Source organism: Polyodon spathula, chromosome 4 (genome assembly GCF_017654505.1).
Source record: "Polyodon spathula isolate WHYD16114869_AA chromosome 4, ASM1765450v1, whole genome shotgun sequence".
In the NCBI taxonomy this organism is placed as follows: domain Eukaryota; kingdom Metazoa; phylum Chordata; class Actinopteri; order Acipenseriformes; family Polyodontidae; genus Polyodon; species Polyodon spathula.
Window position 1 is genome coordinate 3470195 of NC_054537.1, and position 25006 is coordinate 3495200.

General features: G+C 37.8%; 1 protein-coding gene across 2 annotated transcripts in view; it reads right to left on the reverse strand.

Annotated features, from left to right (window-relative positions):
- LOC121314063 (limb region 1 protein homolog) overlaps positions 1-25006 on the reverse strand; it is a 64012-nt gene that overhangs the window by 28408 nt on the left and 10598 nt on the right. Inside the window, exons 3-6 of one of the 2 annotated variants that reach the window (XM_041246878.1) lie at positions 16714-16753; positions 15071-15210; positions 13083-13186; positions 189-315 (exon numbers count right to left, since the gene is read on the reverse strand). In XM_041246878.1, the coding sequence (XP_041102812.1) occupies positions 189-315; positions 13083-13186; positions 15071-15210; positions 16714-16753 (411 nt within the window). The remainder of the gene's footprint in view (positions 1-188; positions 316-13082; positions 13187-15070; positions 15211-16713; positions 16754-25006) is intronic. The other variant, XM_041246879.1, reaches the window with a different exon arrangement.

The window sequence follows — 25006 nt, forward strand, 5'->3', positions numbered from 1 at the left end:
TATTGTAACGTGTGTTTTCATTTTCAAGTATTTACAGAAACGTGTACGACATAAAACATTGTCAATTACGAAAATAACCTAGTTTCCAGCAAGTGTACTCAAACTTTTGACTAGTACTGTACATGTTTCCATGATGATGTGAATACACAGAGACTACCTGCATAAGGACATTTAAAATAAACTCTTACCATACAAGGATTCCATACTAGCTGCATCGTTGTCTATAAGAGCCGACGCTACCCAAACTATTCCCAGAATAAGCAACCCCAGCAGTATAAGCATCACAAATGTTTCCAGGACTCGAGCTTTAATGCCCTGAAAAACAAAAAGAGAAACACTGCATCTGTCATTGGCGCCTTCTGAATGCATGACTAATATTATACATGTCCACAAACATGTTGGCAGAGGAACGTATTTCGGAATGTATTTGCAGCATAAAAGATGCAGGGCCCCATTTAGTTTTTACGTAGATAAAATGTTGGTCTCAGTTATTTGAAGTTCACACATGCAGTCTTCTGTTTTCTAACCTCAGCTGCAGGCTTACAGGTGTTTTAGTCTAGGGTTACGCTTAGTCTACATATGCAAGGTTCAAAATGAACTTCTGCTGACACGGTCTCCTGGAACCAGGCTTCAAGCCACTGCTCCTGTAAAAGTGGCTTTGTGTTCCCTCAGCTTAAGTTCAATTCAGCCCTTTGATTGGGTGCAACTCGTAAGTGCACCTATGACCTTAGCACAGGACTGCAGTGGCAGTCCCTGCCATTCCTGCGTGTGTTGATGGCAGGGTTTGTATGCACTGCATGAGGTGGGCATGTTTTCCCACACATAACCAGGGTGCCACAAGCTGGGGCAAGCCTGTAGTGAGCTGCCAGCCCTCTCAACTGGCTTTAAGACTGGACCCTCCCTGTGCTGTACTGCCAAGCTCCTTGTTTCAAATATGGAGCATGAACTGCAAGCAATTACAAGAAATATATCTGTGAGAGGAGTTTGTATTTTATATTTTTATACAGTTAAATGTTTTGTAGGAGAAGGACAGTTACCATTGCTAAAATTAACAAGCTTAGTTGACAAACAAATGCCATTAAACAGTCATTACATTATTTCCCAATTTAGACCACAGTACAAATAAAAAGAAAGAGGTTTTCAGGATATTACATTTTCCAGATGCAATTCTAAAACAGTATGAATAAACATTGTATTCTGTATCACTTTACAGTAACAGATTCAGTAGCAATACATACTTACAGTACAGCTATGGCCAAACATTTTGCATCACCCTATAAAATTAATAAAGTTTACTTCATAAAGTAAAAAAAACTGTTGAATCACCTTCTCCCGTATGGCATTTGAAAAGCAACAGGCTACAGTTCTAATTTTTGTTTTGTATGACACCGGGGAATGTTGTTCCGCTTGTATTGGGCAATCCTCAGCGTTGTGCCTGCACCTCACCACATTCACAGTTTGCCGAGTCCTTGATCTTCCATTTCTGGAAGAGATATCCATGCCTCCAATGCTGTGTTGGGAAGCGGTTCAGAACACTCCACTGTGGTCAGGGCAAGGAGAAACCAGGCTGTCCCTTTCTAGGATTTTCAGCGTAACATTAACATATTGAATTGCATACTACTTTGTAGTTTTCCCATAAACTGACAAACTGAAAAATGTGACACCTCGAAATCTTATATGAAATACTGTACAACTATTAGACTTCGGGGTTGGGGGGGTGAGACAGCAAAGAGACAAACAATCAGGCAAAGGGAACTTTCACAGCAGGCTAGGAAGGACAAGAGCACATTTAACCTTGATTTGGCTTGCAGCCACTGTTCGAACTGACTGGGTTTAACTGTTTTAAGTTATTTAACAGTATATTTTTCTTCATGATAAACTAGAACACCACAAAAGCATATTTTCTAATACAAACCTACAGAAGCCAATAGATACCTCTGCACAGATGCAATCAGAACAAGCATTATGGCTGCTTTAAGGCAGGCAGAAATGAAATCTGCAGGAGAGCCTTCTTTCTGGTGTTTGCCTCTGGCTCCCCCTTACTGGTGTGTTCAGGTGGCTGTCCAAACACTGCACAGGTACGTGCATTCCCCTGGGAGTTGTACTACTGGGGGATAGGGATTAGTTGGCAGTGCGTGTTGTTCTGTTCTGATATGCAGACAATGGCGAGTGTAATGACTTGAACAGTTGTCTAAATTGAACAAATGCAGAGAGCCAAGCATGGAAGCCAAGCCAGTACATTTTTATAAAAAACATGTTTGCTGGGTGCAGTAAATAGAAATGATCCTGTGCAATTCTATTATCTCCAACTCTCTGTATTCTGACAGCCCTAAAAGACTCCTATGACCGTATAAAAAACAAAACAAAAAAAAAAGAAGTATTGTGGTAAGCAATAGCAGATTAGAGAGGGCTCCAGGTGTAGGGTCTGTAATCATGGCAAAAAACATCAAATCATCAACAGAAACCTCAGCAAATGATTTGAATGCAAGAAAAGTTTGCAGTTTGCAATGTATGCAAATATATGTGATCATGTGGGGTGTCATGTGATGCACCAGACTTGGGAAATATAAGCTGCTTATTATTATTATTATTATTATTATTATTATTATTATTATTATTAAAGGTAAGAGCAAATTTAAGGTACCAAAAGTGTTCATCAAGACATTTTCTCTGGAGCTCCCGGAACCCAACTGTACCAGAAAGAACACCTCCCATCACAAGCAGGTCATGGCGGATCAACCGTGTACTGAGATGCTACTGAGGCCCAGAAATCACGGAAACTGATTCCACTCTAACAATGCACCAGGAGCTATCGTTTGTGCCCATTTTTTGGCCAGCGAGTGTATTTGGCATTTGATTATTTCATTATTTGAGCCTTTAGCACCCGATGAACATTGCTGCACATGCCTCTCAGCACACTCCTATTTCTTTAATCGGTGAGTGTATTTCCAAATATATATATATTACATAGATTACATTTAATTTACAGTGGTAAAAGACGAGTTGCAATGGAGCAAAGTATAAACACTGTCTGACACTGAAAAGATATAGATTTATCATTCTGTCTCAATTTACTACAAAGGGTTAGTCATCCTTTAATAGAGGAAATTCTAGCATACTGCAATCAACATACAACAAGTCTACAGAGCCATCCTGTGGATGCCTGACAAACTGCTAATCTTGCTACAAGACAAACCAATGAGTGCAAGGATGCAAATAAGACTTGCATTGCAGAGAAGTTTAAGCCATTCCAGGTTAATTATTAATCCCAATTCATCTCAATAAGGCAGAAAAGCTATAAAGATCACAAGCTCAGTCTGAACAGCTATGTGTATTTTATTGTGACCCCTGAAGAGCATTCAGAATTCAATGTGATCCAGTTAAACGGATGTTCTCTCAGTGTCTTTGCAGCTTGGCCACCCTTGGGACTTTCAACAAAAACTACAGGTGACCTTTAATTACATTTAATAGCAACCTGTTTTTGTGCAACTTTAACATTGTTGGCAGCTTCACATAAGATAACTGATAATTCTTTTGAGCAATCAGCAAGCAGAAAAGTGAAAGGTACGTGTAGTAACCCAATGCACCATCTTCAGTAGACCAATGGAAGCAAACCTTATCAAGTGGAAATCAGTGCCATATATCATTATATGTAGAGGCTTATTGTCACAGAATAGACACACAGGTTTTCTCAGATGAAGGGTCTGCTTTGCCTAACTACCTGAGCTCCAAACGAAGAGTACGGCTTCTACTGGAGCACATCCAGACAGTCTGATCTGTGTCTCTTCAGCTCCTCCTACTGGCTCAGCTTGCTTTCTTCGCTTTCTTATATATGTTTGTGCCTAACACTGGTGGTGCCCTGAACATCTAGATCTAGTAAAAATATAATAACAACAATTTAAAAGCTGAGCTGTGATATTAAGGGCCCTTTAATAACCCTTCAATTGCAAAGCTGCTGTAATCAAATTCGACTGTTATCCGTGGGTGTCAACAACACACGAGATGTGCTACAAACCAGTCTGTAACTGTATCCCAAACAAGATTCCAGGATTGACATGGGGAACAATTCACTATGAACCCAAAAGAATGCTGGACTGCCTCTGCAGCATTTCATCATCTAACAGAATGCTGGACTGCCTCTGCAGCATTTCATCATCTAGCAGAATATGCCAAACACACCAGAATTCAATCACTCAGTCTGCCACAACTGTGTCCTTCGTGTATCAGACACTCAGAACAAGGGTGTTGGATTAGAAAAGAGAAGTGCAAAGCTTTTCAATCAACAAATTCGTGTTTTTTCTGTTTTTTTTTTTTTTTATTCATCAAACCTACTGACTTTAGTAATTATCTTTTGTGTTCATAATGGATAATTCAATTTCAGTACTGTTCTAAACTGGGCTCGCATGAATGTAATCAACTCACGAGAAGGATACTGCAGCCTGATGTTGAATGCCTGAAAACAATAACAAAAAAATCCACAGTGAAGTCCGATCCCATCAGGTCTCGAAAGCTAGAAGCAAGGTTGCGTCTTCAGGTCAGTATTTTGATGGGTCTCTTCAATGGAAAATCAGGTGTGGCACAAAGCAGGGTTGTCATTGGAGATTGCTCCTCCATCCAGGGCACTGTTATAGAGAGCACTGTGGGGTAAAAGCTGCTATCATCTGGACGAGCCGGTACACAAAGGTCCTGGTACGCTTTCAAACAAGAGTGCGGGCGTTAATAAATCCCAATACATTCAGCTTCAAACAGTATTAAGGACCCTTATCTCTGTAAATAGGGTCCAGGCTTCTGAGTAAACAAGATGGTGGATCTGTCTACGCCGATATATACAAAAGTAAATAAATGCATAAATAAATATATACTAATTACACAAAACTGATTTTCAACCATTTCCTAGGAAATAAAACACAACACTCAGTTGTAGCCCTAGGACTGCCTAACTGAAAAATGAAACGCTTAACAAGTGCAGTGAAATGCAATCCTCCATTTTTACATTACTTAGTGTTAAAATTACCCATCTTTGTTAGAACGCCACAACACATCAGATATGCTGATGATGGAAATTGTTCAGTTAGATGAATGAGGTCTGTAAGATTTAAATACATCCTTTAACCCCAAGGCACATGCTACTATGTTACTGCTGTAAAAAGCAGTGCAATCAAGCTCATAAACTCACACAGTCAAAAGTACAAAACAATATGCAAGTCAAATACGTTTCTATTTTTGCTCCTCTAAAACATCTACACCTGCTCTAAATATAGCAGTATAAAATATTTAAGAGCTTCTCAATTCAGAGCTTTTTCATTTCCTGTATGCTGCTCAGCAGAATGCCAGCTAGATCTATCGTTACCAAGCGTTCTGCTTCCAAGAAATGTCAGTGTCTGTGCCAAACACAAGTGTTCATTCTTTGGGAAATTATACCACCATTTGGAATGTAGTTCCCAAAGAGGATCACAGACTTTAGTTAGAAAGCAGCCTCAAAGGAAATCCCTGAAATGTCAGTCTGTTTACTTTAAAAATACATAATAATGGCAACCTGGCACTGTGGTACAGTATGACTGGCTGTTTAACAGGCAAAACTAACTGGTATGTATAAACATGAGACAGCATAGTCAGCCAGCAAGCAAAATGTTGTTAAGGAACAGAATACTCTGGAGAGCTATACATTACTGCTAGTACCTAGTGTAGCAATGTCTCATTCATTCTACATAGGCCTACATACTAATCCGTTTGCAATGATCACATTATCTTTTTTTTTTTTTTAAGACTATAAATACTGTATCAAAATGAATTGCTGATGTATCCAAACTTGTTGATGGCCTGGGGTGCAGTATTTCTTTAGTGGAAAGAGATTCTAAAAAAAAAAAAAAAATGCTTTGTAGGCTGCAGCCACAGAAAGGTTTAAGAGTTAAAAAGCAGAGAAGAAAAAAGAGAGCTGAAAGAAAATCTCTGATAAATGTCATAATACAACAATTGCTGATAGAATCGCCCCGAGCCCTGTGTTATTAAGGCAGAGTGTCTTATTCCCTGCACCTCTCCAGGGCATCTCTGCCTCTGGTTCAGATGCTGTGAGAGGAGCTTTTACCACCATTAAAATCAGCGGCAGGCAGGTCAGCACACAGACTGCAAAGCGGCCGACTGCTCCTCCTTCCATTAACAGCCAGGAGCAGGAGCTGGAACAGGAGCGGGAAGGTCCCGAGAGAGGCCCTGCTATCAGTTCAGCGTGTGCATTTACTTTAGTTAAAGACGCACCAGATGTCAGGCCAACTTATTAGTACATCCTTCAGCTGAAGCAGTGCAGTGTCATGGACATAAAGCAGGCGGCTACAACTCATAATAAAACAGCAGAGTAAATGGCACATAGATGGCAGATGCAAAATATTGCTTTACATAATTTAACGCTTGTAGCACTTTGGCTGAAAAACAATACAATAAAATGTGTTACGCTTTGTTTGTTTTTAAATAAATAAATAATAATATAGAAATGAAAAATATATTTTCAAAGGCTCAAAGCTTGTAACACAAAACATATCCTGGTATGTACGATGTTAAAATGTTTAAAAGAAACGATTTGTCGCATAAATATAAAAAAGGTTTTTGTTTTTTTGTTCTATAGTTAATACACCTGTTTTTTATTACTGTCAGTTTCTGATAAGCTTCTTTAAGATGGGTACATGGCAGCTAATTCCAACATTTCATAGTAAGTCTTCTAAAATATAAATTACAGAAGTGAAAAAACTGTAATTCCACTGACAGCCTGTGAAACTCAATGCGACTCCAAGAATAAAGGCTTTTTCACATACTGTACGGTTTGTTTCTAAATGAACCAAACTCAGTTCACTTGGAAACAAATGCCAGAGGAAAATAATTCAGTTCCTTTTGTCTTCACATATTTTACATACATGGAAAATAACTCAATTTGCTTCAAAAGGTCTATTTGCTGGTTCACTTCAACATGTTTCTGAACTGACCATGCTTCCTCATTGCACTGAAACAAACTAACCAAACTCAATCCTTCTGCCCAAACAGACTGAGATCACCTCCTCAGAAGGACTCAGTTCGGTTAGATTAAAACAAACTCTGGAAGGGATTTGGTTCTTTTGGATCATTTGCATATGTTTCCAAAACCAACCGAACCACACTCAGCCCAAAGAAACCAAGTGTGAATGCACCCTGAGTATTCAGGTTCCAGGAGTCACAAACATATCTGGCTCTGTGTATCTTGGCTCAATTGTAGCTTGTACTCATCTGTGGAGCCCCATCAAGATTAATACCACAAGGGCAAATAGCCTATCACACCAACTGCCGAGGTGTTCAGAATGAACTACAGTGCCATTCAAAAGCACCACATCCCTCACATCTGAAAGCTCCAGAGATATATTAGAACCAGCTATTCCTAAAAAGAAACTCTATTGGTAATCCTATGGTAATATCCTTCTGGTACTTAAGCCAAATCTCTTAAAGGAAGTACTAACCAAGACTTTAAAATACTCACAAAACAATTTGTGTATTTTCACCTGCCACCACACTGCAGATTAATTACCTGTGCAATAACTACTAGGATCCCACCTGAAACTTGTTGACTTCAGGAGGAACCTAGTGCCTGCCACACAGGGAATTAATCTACAGCAGGGTATTTTTCCATACCAGCAGTTTCTCAAACATGGCTGCAGCTTACTTTCTAGTTTTAACACAGCTAGTGTGTTAGCCAACATGAACATCTAATTGATCAATTATTTATTAAATCCAATTCAGTTCATGCTCATAGTGCTTCTCAAAGCTATGCAATAAAGTTAAACATACTGCAATACATTTGATCTGAAAGAAAGGGGGATCCAAGCAAGCTGAAAAAAAAAATTCTTAACAATAAACTAATATGTTTCTATGGCAATCAGAGTTCAAACACAGCTTTACCGAGACATCCTGACCTTTAGCAAGGTATGTAAACATTACTAGTCCCCCCCACCCCTTGAGAAAGCCTGGGAAAAAATGTTTGCATGTGCAGCACATGTTAAATAAATATCAGGCCTATTGTGTTTCTCCAACAAAGAGGGTATCTTAGTAACATTAAGATAAGGTTTGCTCAGTAAGACATTTAGACTGCTATAAACATACTGTCTGTCACCATGGGCTGATCAATGGAAGAGTTTAAAACTACTATTCTCTGCTGCACCATACGGGCTGTATTTAGTTGGCACTTGAGGAGGGTCATGTCCTGACCTCAAAGACACCAACAGTATTAAAATAAGGAGACCAGCCTTATAGGATGGTCCCAGCTAAATGTACCATGAAACATTACAAAACACCTCATAGGAAGCTGAAAGGTATTGTACCAGAACGAAGGGCAGAAGCCCGATTACATCACACAAAGTGCTTCTTCTATCCACAGGTATTTCTAAAAGACTGCAACACACGACTTTCACTTGCCGCTTTCACCTTCAGACAACACTCTGTTTCTTTCCTTTATTTGTTTAATGTGTATGAAAAATAAACAGTAATGATGAGTGGACCTTTCCATCTCCAGTAACTAAATGATAACATAAGAACATAAGAAAGTTTACGAACCTCGAGTACATCCCTTCAAACAAGGATCAGCAGCAGTTTCAACCACAAGCACAGTGCATCATTCCTTAGTAATGAAATGTTGTACAGTATAAAGTACAAAATGTTCATATCTCACATATTGTCATTTTTCATATATACAGAACCTGACCTATAAACAGTATTTACTTTCTCTTCACAGCATAGAAATGGGTAGTAAAGTACTGAGTGTCTTAGACTGCAGAACCCTATTCCACCTGGTTGCATTCCGCCTGGCTTTATTCTACAGGGTACAATAAAATACTCAATGTGTCACGTGAAGCAGGATACTGTCAGATATTATGTGGCCATGTGCAAAGACCCAGTTGCTTTTGAATACAGAAAACAAAATGATAACCATTCTGTATGAGCAAACCTTAAAAGAGAGCGTGCAGCTGTTTAAAAATCATGCAAATTAGGAGAAAAGAATTAATTTTATCTCAGCCTATTAAGCACAAGGCGATAATTGATGTGAGCTGTACAAGAAATGGCTTTGTGTAGCCAGACCAACCGCAGTAATGTTGAACTGTAAAATGTCATTCAAAGAAGCCTTATCTGTATAATACATTTTATAGCATTTTGCCAAAATCCAGTACATCTGTTCATAAAACGATACAGTAGTCTGGCTGAAGGCAGTGTGATTAGAAACGCCACAAAGCTGTTTCCTCCCCCCCCCCCCCCCCCCCCCCCTCACTGAAATTTGTAAATAACTGCAAAATGCGGGCAAAGGAGCTTTTAAAGTGAGTGATGAAAAATATATCAACCGAAGAATTACTTAAGCTGCGACCCAAAAAGGAAAAACTCGCAAAGCTTGAAAACCAACTTACTGTATCCTTTAACCTTGGTTAAAAGAAAGTCTGCTCAAGTCTTGTGTTTTTTTTAGATGGCATTCGAAAAAAACACAGTACTTTTGATCAGACTTTCTTTAACCAAGATTAAAGGTTACAGTAAGTTGGTTTTATTGAATGTACAAATGAATAGACATTGAAGCACCAAGTTGAAACAAGACTAAGGATAAGCAGACATGAGAATTCTAACCTTTAAAACATTTTTAAAAATAGTTGATTTAACTTTGAACCCTAAGATAGGTGTGTGAATTTCCCCAAAGTGGAAAATAGATACATTTTAGCAGAAACACCAAAAACAGCTTTATGTCACACGTCTGATTTATTGCAAATAGGATTTGTGCCTATTTTTCCCAATTTTGTCAACTAGAGAACCAATGAGGAGCAGCTTCAATGAGGAGCAGCTTTCCTGCGCCTTTCTTCAGGAAACAACAGCAAAAGAAAAGTGAATTCTTGCAGCATCAAAATACCCAAAGCTGTATAACAAAAGATACCAAAATTATAAAGACCCAGCGATGAGGGAGTCCAGTTCATCTGGGAGCCCATTTACAGGGATCTGGATACAGTTAGTGTGTATGATTCATTTACGTTGAGTCCATTTTCAGTGATCTGGATGCAGTTAGTGTGTATGGTTTATTTATGTTTACTGATATAAATATTCTGCAAAAAGCTAGAATGTATTCTACACTTTTATTAGCTGAATAACAGGTGCAACACAGCACCTCGACATTTTGTATTTTACACGCGGGAACAAGATTTCTGTTTTTAGTTTGTTTTAAACTGAGTAGAATAATGCTATTAAAATTGAACAAAAGCGGTCCCATGGATTAGTGATAAATGTCAATGCCTGGCTTCAGCACAGGGGCTATGTCCTTGCAGGCTCCAGTCTACAGCTCTGGCCAAAGGTTTTGCATCACCCTACAGAATGAACTCATTTTGCTTCATAAACTCGAATGTTACAGTAACATATTGAACTATATACCGCTTTGTTGTTTTCAACAAAAATTATTGTTCAATCCAACATGAATACTGTATTAATAATAATAATACTTTATTTTTATATAGCGTCTTTCATAGTGGACCACCATCACAAAGGGCTTTACAAGATACAAGAATAGGGTGTGTGAACTATGCATCAGCTGCAGAGTCACTTACAACAACGTCTCACCTGAAAGACAGCGCACAAGGAAGTTAAGTGACCTGCTCAGGGTCACACAATGAGTCAGTAGCTGATATATGGGCCTGGTACCTGCTGGTTACAAGCCTGTTTCTTTATCAACACAGCCTCCTAGACTGTACTTTTGCAATATCATTTTGCAGTTTCTTTGATTACAGGATGTTAAATACAATCTCTAAATTATGTTCATATTGCTGTTTCGTATGTGTGTGTGTGTGTGTGCTTTTTTTCTTTTTCTTTTTTTTTTTTTTTTTTTTTTTAATTGTCTCAATCTTAAAATTGTCGGCAATGCAAAATTTTGGCCACAGCTGTAGGCTTTTGGTTGACAATTAAAAAAAACAGCATTTTCTGAATAAATAAATAGTTATTATTAAGTTAAACTGTGTTGTTTCTTTCTGTGGCCAATAATTTGCTTTCTGTATTACACAGCATACTACACTTTGGCCTTGACGTCAGTGGCCTTGGTGCCTGAAGGCCATTGTGTTGCTCATTTAGATCCCAGCTACATATACCTGGCTTTAACCTGCTTCGAGTTTGTCTAGAGAATCTTATGTCCCGGATGTCTACAGTCATCCTCATTATAACATGTTTCTAAGTATTTGGTAGCGACCTCTAATCGAGAGTGTATTTCATTGTCTTGCACTCTTTGCTGTGTCGGGTCTGTCATACAATGAGTGCAAGACAAAGTCCATTCAACTTGATTAGAGGCAGCCACCTAACACTTCTAAAACATAACATAGTGAATTTAAATTAAAAACAGATGAAAAGCTGATGTTAACGCACTTAATCTGTTTTTACAGAACCTGCTGCGGTTTAAACATTCAGAATGCTCGGCCGATGACCTTCTGTGCGAGATCTACAAGCTCAGTGATATTAAGTATAGTTGCACGGAATAGGAGCCAATGGGGATGTGACTTCTAATAAGGCAAACTATATTTCTGTACTAAGTTTAGCATCATATGTCTTGATAAGAAAAATAAATAATAATAACACCGATTATTCTCAGTATAAAAATACATTAATGACTTGAGCAATAATCGCGCTAATGCAAGTCCGTCAGGTCCTATACCACACAATAGCAGTAACACAGCCCTGAGCCGTCTCTACATTTGAAACATCTAAAAACCTGAAATCTTTTTATCAGATTTCTTATAATGTGTAGTAAGTCACAGTATGGATGAATAAGCCTCAAGTGTAATTATATTAGCACTGAAAGACTGAGGCATAACACTGTCATTGGCACAGGACTAATGTCTTATTATTAGCATATAAATCCAGTGTTTACGGCATTTTAATTTCCTTGAATGTTTCAGCAAGGGTTTCCCTTGTCTCTGTGCTGTTACCCGATTTCCTCTGCACCCACAAATACCTGAGCGTGTAACTAACATTAAGCAGCACTTCCTTCCCACACATTTATGGATGACCAGTAGCAGAAAACAGTTGTAACAAAATGAAAGAGCAGGATGAAAAAAAAAGTGACAGAAGCTCTTTACGCCCTACCGATTTTGGCCATTCCTTTAATATGGACCCCCCCACACACACACACACACACACACACACACACATCATTATAAATTAGCAACAGGAAAAAAAGTCATCTGGTCATAAAATACAGTACAGGGTCATTTTTATGTCAGTTTGCCAAAAGGGACGTAAACCAGGACCACTTCAAACTGTGACACAGGATAGAAGTGTATTAAAAAGAAATCTTTGTTCCTCGTCTATTGTGCTGTCATGTTGTTTAGCTTTATGGATCTTTTGAGCACCAGTGCTGGCCTTTTGGGCTAATTAATTGAACTAGGAAGTTACCTTGAATATTTTGCCATTCTGCTTTATTATTAGACTTTCCTTTTGAAGTTTTCTCTTTTTAGGGGATTTGAACTCTTCAATCCCATGGATGCTGAACATTTTGCAGCATCTGGATAATTTAAATAATAGTTCAGGATGTGGCTGTCGCTGATGAGTAGCTTTATGTTTTATTTTAACAAGTTTATGCGCACAGACGTGTGGCAACAAAAAGGCACAGGGAAAAGACACCTGTTTCTGTTACAAACGCTTAATCATAAAAACAATGTTTTTTTTAGTTTTTTTTTTTTTTTTTTTTTTTTTTTTTTTTTTAACAACTTGTAAAATTTTAAAGATGCGAATTCCGTTCAGTTGTCCCTTTGCAAATAAGTCAGACATTTGCTTGTTCAAAAGGCAATTAATTCAAACATAGGCCTCTTGTATGTTTTGAACACTTGTCCAGTAACAGTTTATCAAAAACAAATACAGACGAAAACAGACTTATCTTTCAAATTAACAGCTATACTTGGTGAGAACATTTCAAGACTGTGCTTTTAGACCATGAAGCATTATGGCATCCAACTACACTTTATCACGTATTTGTCTCCCCATATAAGTAACATGCATGAGCTAACATAGAAATACAAGCTCACAGAAACGTAGTCATGAGAGGGTATAAAAATAACTTGCTGTACCTTTTTTGATCCAGCAAACCCTTCCGACTCCAGAAAGAAATAGGCAAAGGGCATGAGCATGAACAGGCAGAGGTTAGAGAACAGGGACACCAGATTCCACAGGCCTGAAACAAGTTCAAGAGCTTAGTCAGCAATCCACAAACACTTCAAACTGAATTCACAAGCAAAGCAGCATTTATTGGAATTTTCAAAATCTCAGACGTGGTACACTAATTTACTGATAACTTCTTCACATTCTCATGAATTTATTATAAAGCATGCCAGGAAAACTAATTGACAAGCAATAATAATGGAGACTTTATATTATACTGCCACCTTGAGGCACACTACAGAACATATTCAAAAGAATTAGTTTAGAGGTTAGTTTTCTCAAGTGCTAGTTGTGCCAGATATCCCTCCAGAACAACTTAAAACACAAAGAACGTGCCACAAACTGGAGGCCCATACAAAGCAATAATGTCAGGCTGGGAATATTTACATGCACTCTCCTATTTTTAATATTAATACACCCTTGAAAGTTTGACCCCCCAAACCATGTCCCAAAAGAAATTATACAACATAGCAAGTCTAGGGATACCCGGGCAGATTTCATTTGGGTTCTAGCTTGATAGGACCTTTTTCTCTTACTACAGAATCTTTTCAATTTCATAGTATATATATTTGTGTATTATGGCAGGACTGAAGGGAAAATCCAAGAAATTTCTCAATCATGTTGTTTTTTTGTTTGCATACTGTTCCAGAGAGGCAACTGGGGGTCACTAAAAGAGCCCATGGGGTAATCCGTGTTGCAAAATTAAACTTTACAGGGGGTTACTACAGTCCAGACAAGTTCAATTTGACAAGCATTGTTACAAACTTTGCACATCAGTAAATGTTTCTGCTCAAGAGAAAGATACATCTGCAGAATGCCCAGAAGATGTAACTAGAGCAGGAGTCATAATTACGAAATGAACTCGCTAGAGGTTATTGTTCAACGAGCTGCAGTGGGACTGTGGTTTGATTTAGAGCACCACTATAAACTTTTTATACCTCGGTGGACTGTGTAACTCAGGCCTCATGTGAAATTAGTTTACTGACCTCAGGTCACACCCTAGTGGGCAAGATCACAGCAGTCAAAGACTTGGCTGCAGAACATGCCCTGAAATATACAAGCTGGGTAACACTAACAAGCAGTTCTCTAGCTGGCTCGTTACTGTATGAGGAGCAGCTTGGAAGGCATTGAAAATCCTACAGAACTAACAACAAGGTGTGTTGTAACATTTCCTTAGGTTCCAAGTGCCGTAGTTTATACAAGTCTGACAGCAGACAAACACCACAATACTAATACCTGGGCCACTTTACATGCAGGCAGGGCATTTTAGAGAAAGTTGTATGTTAAGTCATGAAGAAAAAGTGTCTCATTCGAATGAAGTTGTTGTAAATGTATAGCTCGTTAATTGTGCATATAGAGAGATCTGCCTACCCCAATGAGGACGCTTGGTAAGAATATTGTTTAGTGTCAGAGTCTGGGGATACAGGGAGGAGCCTGTACATCCAATCACATGTTCAGCATGTAAGTGGCGCTGGGAATTGAATCTGAATATACTGTGGATGAGGGTAACAGGGCTCTACTTCATGATACCGACGGATTTCATTTAGCTTTTATAGATGCAGACATTCCACAGATCAAAACCAAAATACGAACAACTCCAATTGAAACTGAAATTCCACATTGAACTGAGAGTTTAATACAAAAAAATAGGATGGAAAGCATGTAAAACACTGAGACATTCTCAAACACTGAGACATTCTCAAACACTGAGGTCAGTAAAACTGCATTTGATTAGATTATTTATGCAGCACCATGACAAGTTTAATGGAAATTCTTATACCTGCACATGCAAATCAATGAAATGAGTTATTCAGTTAACAGTAGGTACACTTAATGCAAACACGCTGAATGTGTATATTTAACACAGTAATGCAATAAAAGGAGGTACAGTACTTACCATGGATCAGTGAGCCATTAAGCCACTGGATATAGTAGTTTTTAGGGAAGGACAGCAGGATCTCATTGCTGACAATTGAAAATGGCAGAAGCAGCACTGCCCCAGCTGAAACAGCCAGAGTGAAGGTGCACAAGCAAAGCCTGTGAAATTATAAACAATAATAAAAGAACAGAAGTGTCTATTAGTCTCCCAGTTCAATGTAGTGTAAAGGATGTACAGCAGTGTGCACATGTATCACAACACCAAGATTTGTCATTCATATCTATTATATACTGTACCTCCTTGCATGAAAACCTCAGGAAGGGAGAATTTCAATTTTCAGTCAGTAATCATGATATAAAACAATAGGAACTTGAGTGAAAATGTTAAACCACTTTGTGCTTTAATTAGGCATTTTAAACAACTTCTAAAAAGTCTCATGCCTTTTACCATTTGTGGTTATGTGTTCCTTCTCTCTTAATTTAAATGATGCACGTGTGGCCCATTAAAGTCATCAATTAGACAATCAGTAATTTGACTGTTTTGACAATTTTCCAAAAATCGCAGTTGCAGTGGTTTGATTTCATATGCACAGCAATTCAAAACAGAAGCAATGGGGTGTTCTAATATATTTGCACATTGCTGTAGAATAACAAATTGTACTTACAGTTAATAAATCAACAACAATTAAAGACTTTAAACACAACCTTGATTTGAACATGCTGAAGTCATAAAGGTATGCTTTAAGCTGCCCTGTGCTGCCTGTAGAAATCCTCAGTGTAATATGTGTCTGGGCAGGCTTTTAAAACAGGGCTGCATGAATATCAAATACAGTTTTATCACTGTAGTACAACCAACACATACACTATTAATTTTTTACTTTAAATTACAGAAGAAAAATAAACCCATCTGCTACACAGTTTGGATTCTAAGCTGACATCTCCCAAGTACATTAATTCTGTTTAACTGCCACCAGCTGGATATTAGTTGTCAGTGAATGAATACACAGTCTGTGATAACAGGACTCCCTCTGCTGGGCATTTTGGGTACTTGAGCTCATGCAGAAGATACAGCACACTATCAAAGGATGGTTCCTGTGTAACTTCAAGCCTTTTTTCACAGCTGTTTACCATTAAGTCCTTTACCATTTATCATTAGATCCTTGTAAGAGGTTGTGATGTAGGTGACGGCTTATTGAAAATGCCAGTACCAGTGCTACTTTAGTTAATGCAACACACTGTCACTGCTGGAACAAAAAGCTTCTGACAATTGATATCTGTTACTCTTACAGTGGTTGTTGATACGGTTTCTACTGGCCTCTCTATCACTTAGTAAGTATATATAAAAGTACATTTATACACAGCATGCAATAATATATTATATATACACACACCACACACACACACATATATATATATATATATATATATATATATATATATATATATATATATATATATATATATATATATATATATATATATATATATATATATATATATATATATATATATATATATATATATATATATATATATAATTTTACTAAAAATAAATGTGTCCTCCTTTGTATTAACAGTGTTTGCTTGCAAGTAACCCTAAGCATTCCCATACACTTTCTACCAGCTTTAAATAAAAAGGCAAAAGGGGAGAAGTAAGCTTACGATATTCGGTTGACAATGGCATCTTCATCTTCATGATCATCTGAAAACCAGAAAAAAAACAGTGCTGTTATAATGACAGATTTAAACATCAGTAAACATTCCACAATACTCCACGGCACCGCACATTGGACACACACCTATTCATATTAAACACACCAATGCTGGCTTTTCAGCCCACATTACAATGCAGGAAGGTGAGTTCCCTCCGCATCGTGCTGCATTTTTCAAAACACAATCATCTAGTTTGGCTATTATTTTGTGTGTGTCCTGAGGCACTGCTGACAAAGTCACACAGATAGCAGTCTAACAACCCTGATCTCAGAAGAACCGTAAAGTTATAAAACTAGCAGTATGAGCAGTACATTTTTGTTCAAGATGTTTCTTTGTAGTTTTACACTGCCAAAAGGGATTTATTCATCATTGCACCTGCTTGTGCGAAAAGGACTGTTCAATAAACTGTCCCCTTTCTGATATTCAGTGTCACTGAATGTCAACATGTAGATTTACGCGGCATGTTTTATGCCAATGCATGCATCCACAGAAGGATAAGGTAACCTGGAATACTCTTTCCACACCAGTACCATATGATGACTGGGGTTGACATAGCCAAGTGTTTTCAGCTAATCCAATGTGACACACTGCTTGAAATCCACTGGAGCACCAAGCCTTTGGGCAGCACTAGTCTAAAAAGAGCCACAGTGATTGGAGGTCAAGCAGAGAAGCTTGGGCCACTTACTGTAGTTAATCAACTTAAGACCACAGGAGTTTAAAGCAATACAGAATAAAGTCCATGAAGCAGTAATAACAGAGAATGAAACTTCTATTCCTAGGGATAGTTCACAAACAAAATGTATTTGCTGAGATAATCAAGCTATTATCATATGATGGGGTCTTCTAATGTATGATCCAGAGGGCACTCATGTTAGGCCTATTAGGATTTGTTAAAGACTGTGATGGGGTATAACATGATATACAGTGCCGAGAAAAAGTTTGTGAACCCCAATGATGACTATGGAAATTCCAGTTTTACCATGATATCCTTCTAGAACCAAAACCAGTCTTTTCTTAAATATCCAATAGGGTTTATATTAACCAATTCCATGTCTTTTGAAACAAAATGATGTATGAATTAGACAAACAATGAGTAATTAAGATTCAGGGTATGTGAAAAAGTAAGTGAACCCCTGGTTTTATCAGCTCAATTAAGGGGATAATTAGAATCAGGTGTTTAAATAATTAGGTAGATCTTCAGGGATGAGTTTGGGAGGCCCCACTCTATATAAAGATCAGAAACTTTGTGGGTTTCACCATACAGGTGTGTGGAAACATGTCATGCCATGATCAAAAGAAACTTTGGAGGACCTCAGAAAAACAGTTATTGATGGTCATCAGTCTAGAAAGGGTTACAAAACAATTTCTGAGGATTTGGGGCTACACCAGTCCACTGTCAGACAGATAGTCTACAAATGGAGAAAGTTCAAGACCACAGTCTCGCTACCCAGGAACAGTCGTCCTATCAAAATCTCTCCAAGAACAAACTGGAAAATCGTCAAGAAAGTCACAAAGAACCCCAGAGTAACATCCATCCGCAGGTCACTCTCACCTTGGCTAATGTGAGTGTTTATGACTCAACTATCAGAAAAAGACTGAACAAGAATGGTATTCATGGAAGGATAGCCAGGAGGAAACCACTGCTCTCTATAAAGAACATTGCTGCCCGTCTGCCAAAGAGCACACAGATGATCCACAAGACTTCTGGAACAATGTTCTCTGGACAGACGAGTCAAAGGTAGAACTTGTTGGCCATGCAGCAAGACAATGCTCCTAAGCATACAAGCAGATCTACAAAAGAATGGCAGCAGAAGAAATTCCGCGTTTTAGAATGGCCGTCAAAATCCAGACCTAAACTCCATCGAAATGTTGTGGCAGGACCTGAAGCGAGCTGTCCATACAAGGAGGAAGCCATCAAATGTCAGAGTTGAAGTAGTTCTGTAAGGAGGAATGGGCCAAAATTCCTCAAAACCGATGTGAGAGACTGACCAACAGTTACAGGACATGTTTAATTGAAGTCATTGCTGCTTAAAGGGGTGCCGCCAGTTACTGAATCTAAAGGTTCACATACTTTTTCACGCATGGATATTGAATGTTGAATCATTTGTGGATATATAAATGTTGAAAAAGTATCATGCTTTCGTGTCATTTGTTTAATCAGGTTATCTCTCTATTATTAAGACTTAGATTTATAGGACTTGAGGACTTTTAGGTTTGAAATTTACAAACTTTTTCTCGGCACTGTACAACACCATTAATGAGTACACATTTGTGTATATACGGACTATACAGGTAAATACATTTAGCTTGCATGGTACACCAAAGCCCACATATATGACGTGTATTTTTGATAAGAAAGCCAGTGAGGCTTCCAATAAGGAAAGCTTTCTCTACAGTTAGTGTGCAGATATAGTTTCTTACCAAAAATTCTAAATGTTGAAAAACATTTCAATCTTCAAACTCTAATGTAGTGTAGGCTAGGTCAGTGTCTTTATAGAAGCACTCAGGATGAAGTTCTCTATTGTTTTGCTTGCACTAGAGGGTGCTACTGTAACTCTGACTAATATGAAGACAATGTGGCTCAGCCTATGTTACATAGGTCATGAAGACAAACTGTCAGCTAGAGTTTGCCTGCTTTAAATCGGTTTATTATTCCTCAATGCATGTTCTTAATCATCACTCGTCACTATTTCTGCAGTCATGGATATTTGATATGTTTCATTTAAGGCAGCAGCAGCATATTTTACTATCAGCAGAGTTCAGTAATGAGGCAGTTAGGGATTTATTAACTATTTATTATCTGATGTTGCACATACTGCTTTGTTTACAAAAAAATACATTTATATCAAAGTTTTGAGGGGTTTGTGTGTTTCTGTCATATACCTAAGTATTAATGCACTCAGAATTTGGAGCTGGATTAGGACACTATTGGTTTACAAACTTTTAAATGTTTACATGTCCGAAGAGACAGCCCATTTTTACATTGTCATTTTAATACATGTCTTTTCTCACACCTTATTTGTTTTTGTTTTTGCTTGAAACTATTTGTGCATGTATTCTAATTTTCCCTTTTGAGATGCTGAACCAGATTCATAGCCACCAAACTGGTCTTTTTAAACTCAAAGCAGATGCAAGGCTATCCCTGTCCCCAAAGATGAAGAGAGTCGTTGTGGGTCCTGGGGAAGGGCTGGCATGTGCCCCCTTTGCTGCTCCATTCACGGTACTACCTTCACCCGACTTTGTAGTATACTCATCAGCCCAGGGATGAGCACTATGACGTGTGCTGTATTTTGCAATTGCTTGATGATCAAATGTAATGGCAATTTCAGTGATAAAGACAATAGATGGAATTATACACTTAAAGCACAAAAGACTGCAACATTTATATATGTTTTTACAATTACATGCGTCTTGCAGAACTTGTGTTTAGAATGCTGTAGCTTCCTGTTGCTTCGTATACATTTTAGGTTGCAGTCACAGACAGTGGTTTTGTTTCTGTTTTCTTTGTTGATCTTTGTTTAATTATTATATTTTATGTAACCCAACATTTTTAAAAGCAGAAAAGCGCCTCAATGGTAGTATTAGATTCATTTAACCGTTCATGAACGTTTTATGTACAAACAACTACTCCTTGTCCAAGACATACACTATTGCAAACAAGTCAAAGTTTTATACATGTATACAAACTCAGTTCTAACCGTTAAACTAATCTGTATGTTTTTTGCCAGTTCCGTTGCCCCAGCTGAGGTCAACAAAACATACATTAAAAAATGCACAGGCAGATTTTTGCAAAATGTAAACAAACAAAGATTTCAGTAAAAAAACTGTTCTGTGAAAGTTATCTAATCGTTACTTTGTAATGAACTTCATTCCCGTCTTTACTCATAATAGGCACACACACATACGTTGCTGTTACACTACCCACACACAATCATGATAAAAAACATGTGATTTAAGAACATTTTCAAGCATGTATAACTCTGAGAAAGCACGCTGAAGGACAGGTCATTGAAACAAGGGGCCTGTCAGTCGGGACTGTGGTATTGCAGTTTACCACAGTTACATACATTACAGTATTGATACCGTTCCCCTTACGCTGCACTGCACTTACCGGAATTACAGTTAATGCTATCTGTGTGTTCCTATGAACGACGTCATTTTCATATGAACACCTTTTAATATTCAATATCCTGTACAAAAGAAAGCTTAGGGCAGCTCAGCTTTCTCACCTTCCACTTGTACATTCCATCCACTTCAGCCTCGCTGTCAATCACCAGCCCATCATCACCGCTGGTTTGCCTTTCATCTTTCTACTGCAAACATGCTTCTAAACCACGCGATGATACTTGCAATCTCAGCAAAGTGTCTGAGGAAGATCTTTTGAACATAGTACTTTGAAAATGGTTTTGAAAGAAACTGTCAACATAGAAGTTTCAATATCTCAATTAAAATCTGCAGCAGGATAGTTTACTTTTTCTCAAAGTAGATAGTTATTTGCAGTATTTTTTAGGTAAGTGAATAAATCTATTTTTTTTTGTACAAACTCCAGATGTGTCAGTCATTACTAACAACACTAGAAGCTTACTTAACATCAAATAACATACTTTTTAGTATTAAAATATACTTAAATGGTATTGCTATACATCTATTTTATTTATCCCGTGCCAAAAATAAACCACTCGTCTCTGCTCTGAAATAATAACCTGTATTAGTAAATATATTTGTATTGTAAGCAATGTAACCAATCATTCTGTAATTGTGTTTACCATCAGCTGAAGAAAGTCTTTATTTGATATGATAAAATTCTTCTAACAAACTGCAGCACCACATTATTTTGAGCAAACTATATATCTTAATAGTATAACTCATACTGTAGTGGTGTATCACATTGTGCAGGTTGAGGGTTCCTTTAAAATTTTAAAATTTTGATTGTCTTAAAAAAATACATAAAATTGCTCTGCCTTTTTGGTGCAGTAAAATACGAAATGCAAAAAATCTAATTGCGTGAAAGGAAGTGTGTGATATATTGTGAATTGTAGTATTGCTCCAAGCCTTCACTTTATAGCATGATGTACTATATGCTATAATGTGATACTAAGGGTACCACTGTATTTTTTTTTTTATGCCAGGGCTCATCCCTAGTCCACAGTATTTTGACAGCGCTGGGCTGCAGTGAAATTTCCCCATCCTCCCCGCCCTCTCGGTTGGCCTTTTGTGATAAGGAACGATAAAAAGGCTTAACATTAAGAAATAAATATTGCATATCAGGTTACAAACTAAATGAACGCATAATATTCCACCACAATTGGGTACATTTGTGTAATACAGGCTTACAAATAAGTTCAAATAACACTGGCATCTGTTATATCAAAGGATCTTGCTGAGTATTAAAGAGGGTGGCAAGGGTGACTAGTCTTGCGTTCATCACAAACACAACACATTGTGGCTGTCAGCTAAACACTGGCATATGGTGCGATCAGATGAGAAAGTAAACTGAAATGTAACTGGAATTAAACATTCTTCTATGTGAAGCCATTGACTAACACACAGAAAACACAGCAAGTGAGTTTGCACTGGTGATATTGTACAAAACCACATTCTAATCAAATCATCAGATCTATTCCTACCTTGAGAGAAACAAAACAGAGAAATGGGACTTATTTATGACCTGCTTGAGTTTCACAGATTTCATTTAAAAGCAGCTGGAATCAAGTTTGTAAATCTGACACAGCGAATTGCAGGGATCTGCATGTTGAGGTACTGTAACAAGGTCAGGTGTGTCTTATTAAAGTCAGTGAAATTTGGAATAGATCACACTGCTGTGCAGCCGGAGTCTTATTTCCATCCTTGAATTTTCTAATTTTACTCCCAGTCATGCATTATTTAGGTTCTTGCTCAAAGGGACAAAATAAAGAATGCAAGGAAGTGTTTCATCATGCTGCTTAATTCCATTGAGGCAATCTTTTATACTTTTAAAAACTATGATTCTGTGAATTTCAAAACCACTTTGTTACTAATGCTGGGACAAACACTGGATTTCCATGTTGGGATATTTGCTCAATTTTAATATTTGTTCATTTTCAAAAAGTAATAAATGCCATTACATTGCAGGCAGAGACTGCATACAGCAGGGGCAGGGGGGATGGCCCATATGTGTGTGCCTTATTTTCCAGCAAGTCGTTACAATATGTAACATGTTACAGTAGAATAAATAATACGTTGTGTAGGCCTTACTTTACCCCAGTGCATTAACTACAGCAGCTCAAGTTAAACGTTGTTTTGTTTATTCCCACAATAAATAGTACATAAAGTTGACACAGCATTTTATTTATTTTGTACTTTTTATTTTATTCCTTGCCATTGCCGTTTCTTCACAGTAAACAGTGGCCATCAACATGTTTTCATAAAGTAATAACATGAGGTTTACTTGTGCCTTTAGTGTAGCTGAATAAGCAAACAAAATGTGAAATTTAACTTTAAACAGTTCAAATAAAACAAACATGGAAATGGCGTTGCAAATCACGTAATAAACTCACCGTTTTGGTTCTCATTTATTACATTCCACATAACAGAAAGTTGCAACCAAAAACATACATAATATATTAAATCTATATTAACAATCACTACACAACATTTCTAGCAAGTTGGGCACTGTTTAAGCAAGGCATTTCAGAATGACATTGTTGCCTTTTTTCTATCCCATGAGATTCTAAAGCAGCACAAAACGTTTTGACCAACATGGCTTTCCATAGAGATCACTATGCGTGAGCATAATCTGGTTTGTTTACTTTTTGCTGTCTAAAACTTTTAAATAGAGGCTCAAGAGCTGCTGTGTTGATCCTGTGCTATATATATTTTTTTTTTCATTTTCGGTTTTTGAAATTGCACAACTCTGGTGAGGTGGTAAATAATTGCAAGGTATTTTTGACACTTCTAGTGAACATGAACATCTGATTTCTGTATCTGAAAACATGTCAAAAAATATTAATTCGAATATTCAGATATTTTTCTGGAGGCTCTGTGGTCCAGTGGTTAAAGAAAAGGGCTTGTAACCAGAAGGTCCCCGGTTCAAACCCAATTCACTCACTGACCCTGAGCAAGTCAGTTAACCTACTTGTGTTCCTTCTTTCGGGTGAGACGTTGTTGTAAGTAACTGATTACACACCCTAGTCTCTGCAAGTCGCCTTGGATAAAGGCGTCTGCTAAATAAACAAATAATAATTTGTCCCCGCACTATCTGTTACACAGTACAAACAGCAATATCAGTTGTGCTGTATATTTGTGAAGTTTATAGAGTAATAAGGCTTCACAGTAAGAAACAGAATACTTCTCTGTGTGTACTATCTCAATTAGGTGGTGACCACTACAGCATAGTAACTGAAAAGTCCAGGGACCTGGAATCAAGGACTGCTATAACAGGACTCGCGCTTCAGCCATGGATTTCTTTCAAACTAAACCACAGGACAGATTCAGCATTTCAAGTTATAAACACTGTGGCTGCAATTTTAGGTTTTAGAAACAATTTAAACAGAGTTCTTTTGTTCAGCCCTGTGGATAAGTAGGAAAGATTGCATCTCAAATTCATCTTCAAACAGAGCAAGATCATTCCTACTGCAGAGTCTAAAATTTGGAGGAAAGCATTAATATTACATTGAGTGATCCAGCTGTGATAAGTTATACAGACATGGTCTGCTGCATAAATAGCATTCAAATTACCAAGTTGTAGCAGCTGTCCAAACTGCATCATCTTGCATAGGCACATGATAAAGAGTCACATGCTCAAAGAATCTCTCCTGATTGGCTACAAAGCAATATGGTTCTCGTTCAGCGTTTCCAAAAGTACAAACCGGGTGAACTCTGTGGATACAAGTTTCATCTGGAAGCATGAAGACATCGATCTAGCATTGAAAACATTTCCTTGTGTACGGGGGGGGGGGGTTACACATGTACAAGAATTTGCCTTGTCCTGTTTACAGGCTATCCAGACATGAGCAAATGAGTGTTAGAAATATTTTTTTAAAGAAAGGCCCTTCATATTTTTCTCACTGCCACTCCAGACCTGAACCCAGAGACCTCAGCACACTTCTAATAACCTGCACACCTAATGAAGCTGGAACTGCTCCTGCAACCACAGCCTACACAGTGTCAACATCTAGTCCAACTGTGAAGTCTACACTGTCAACGTAACACTATTTCATATAATAAGCATTAAAAGTGATCCTGCCTCTTAACTGATGCATGT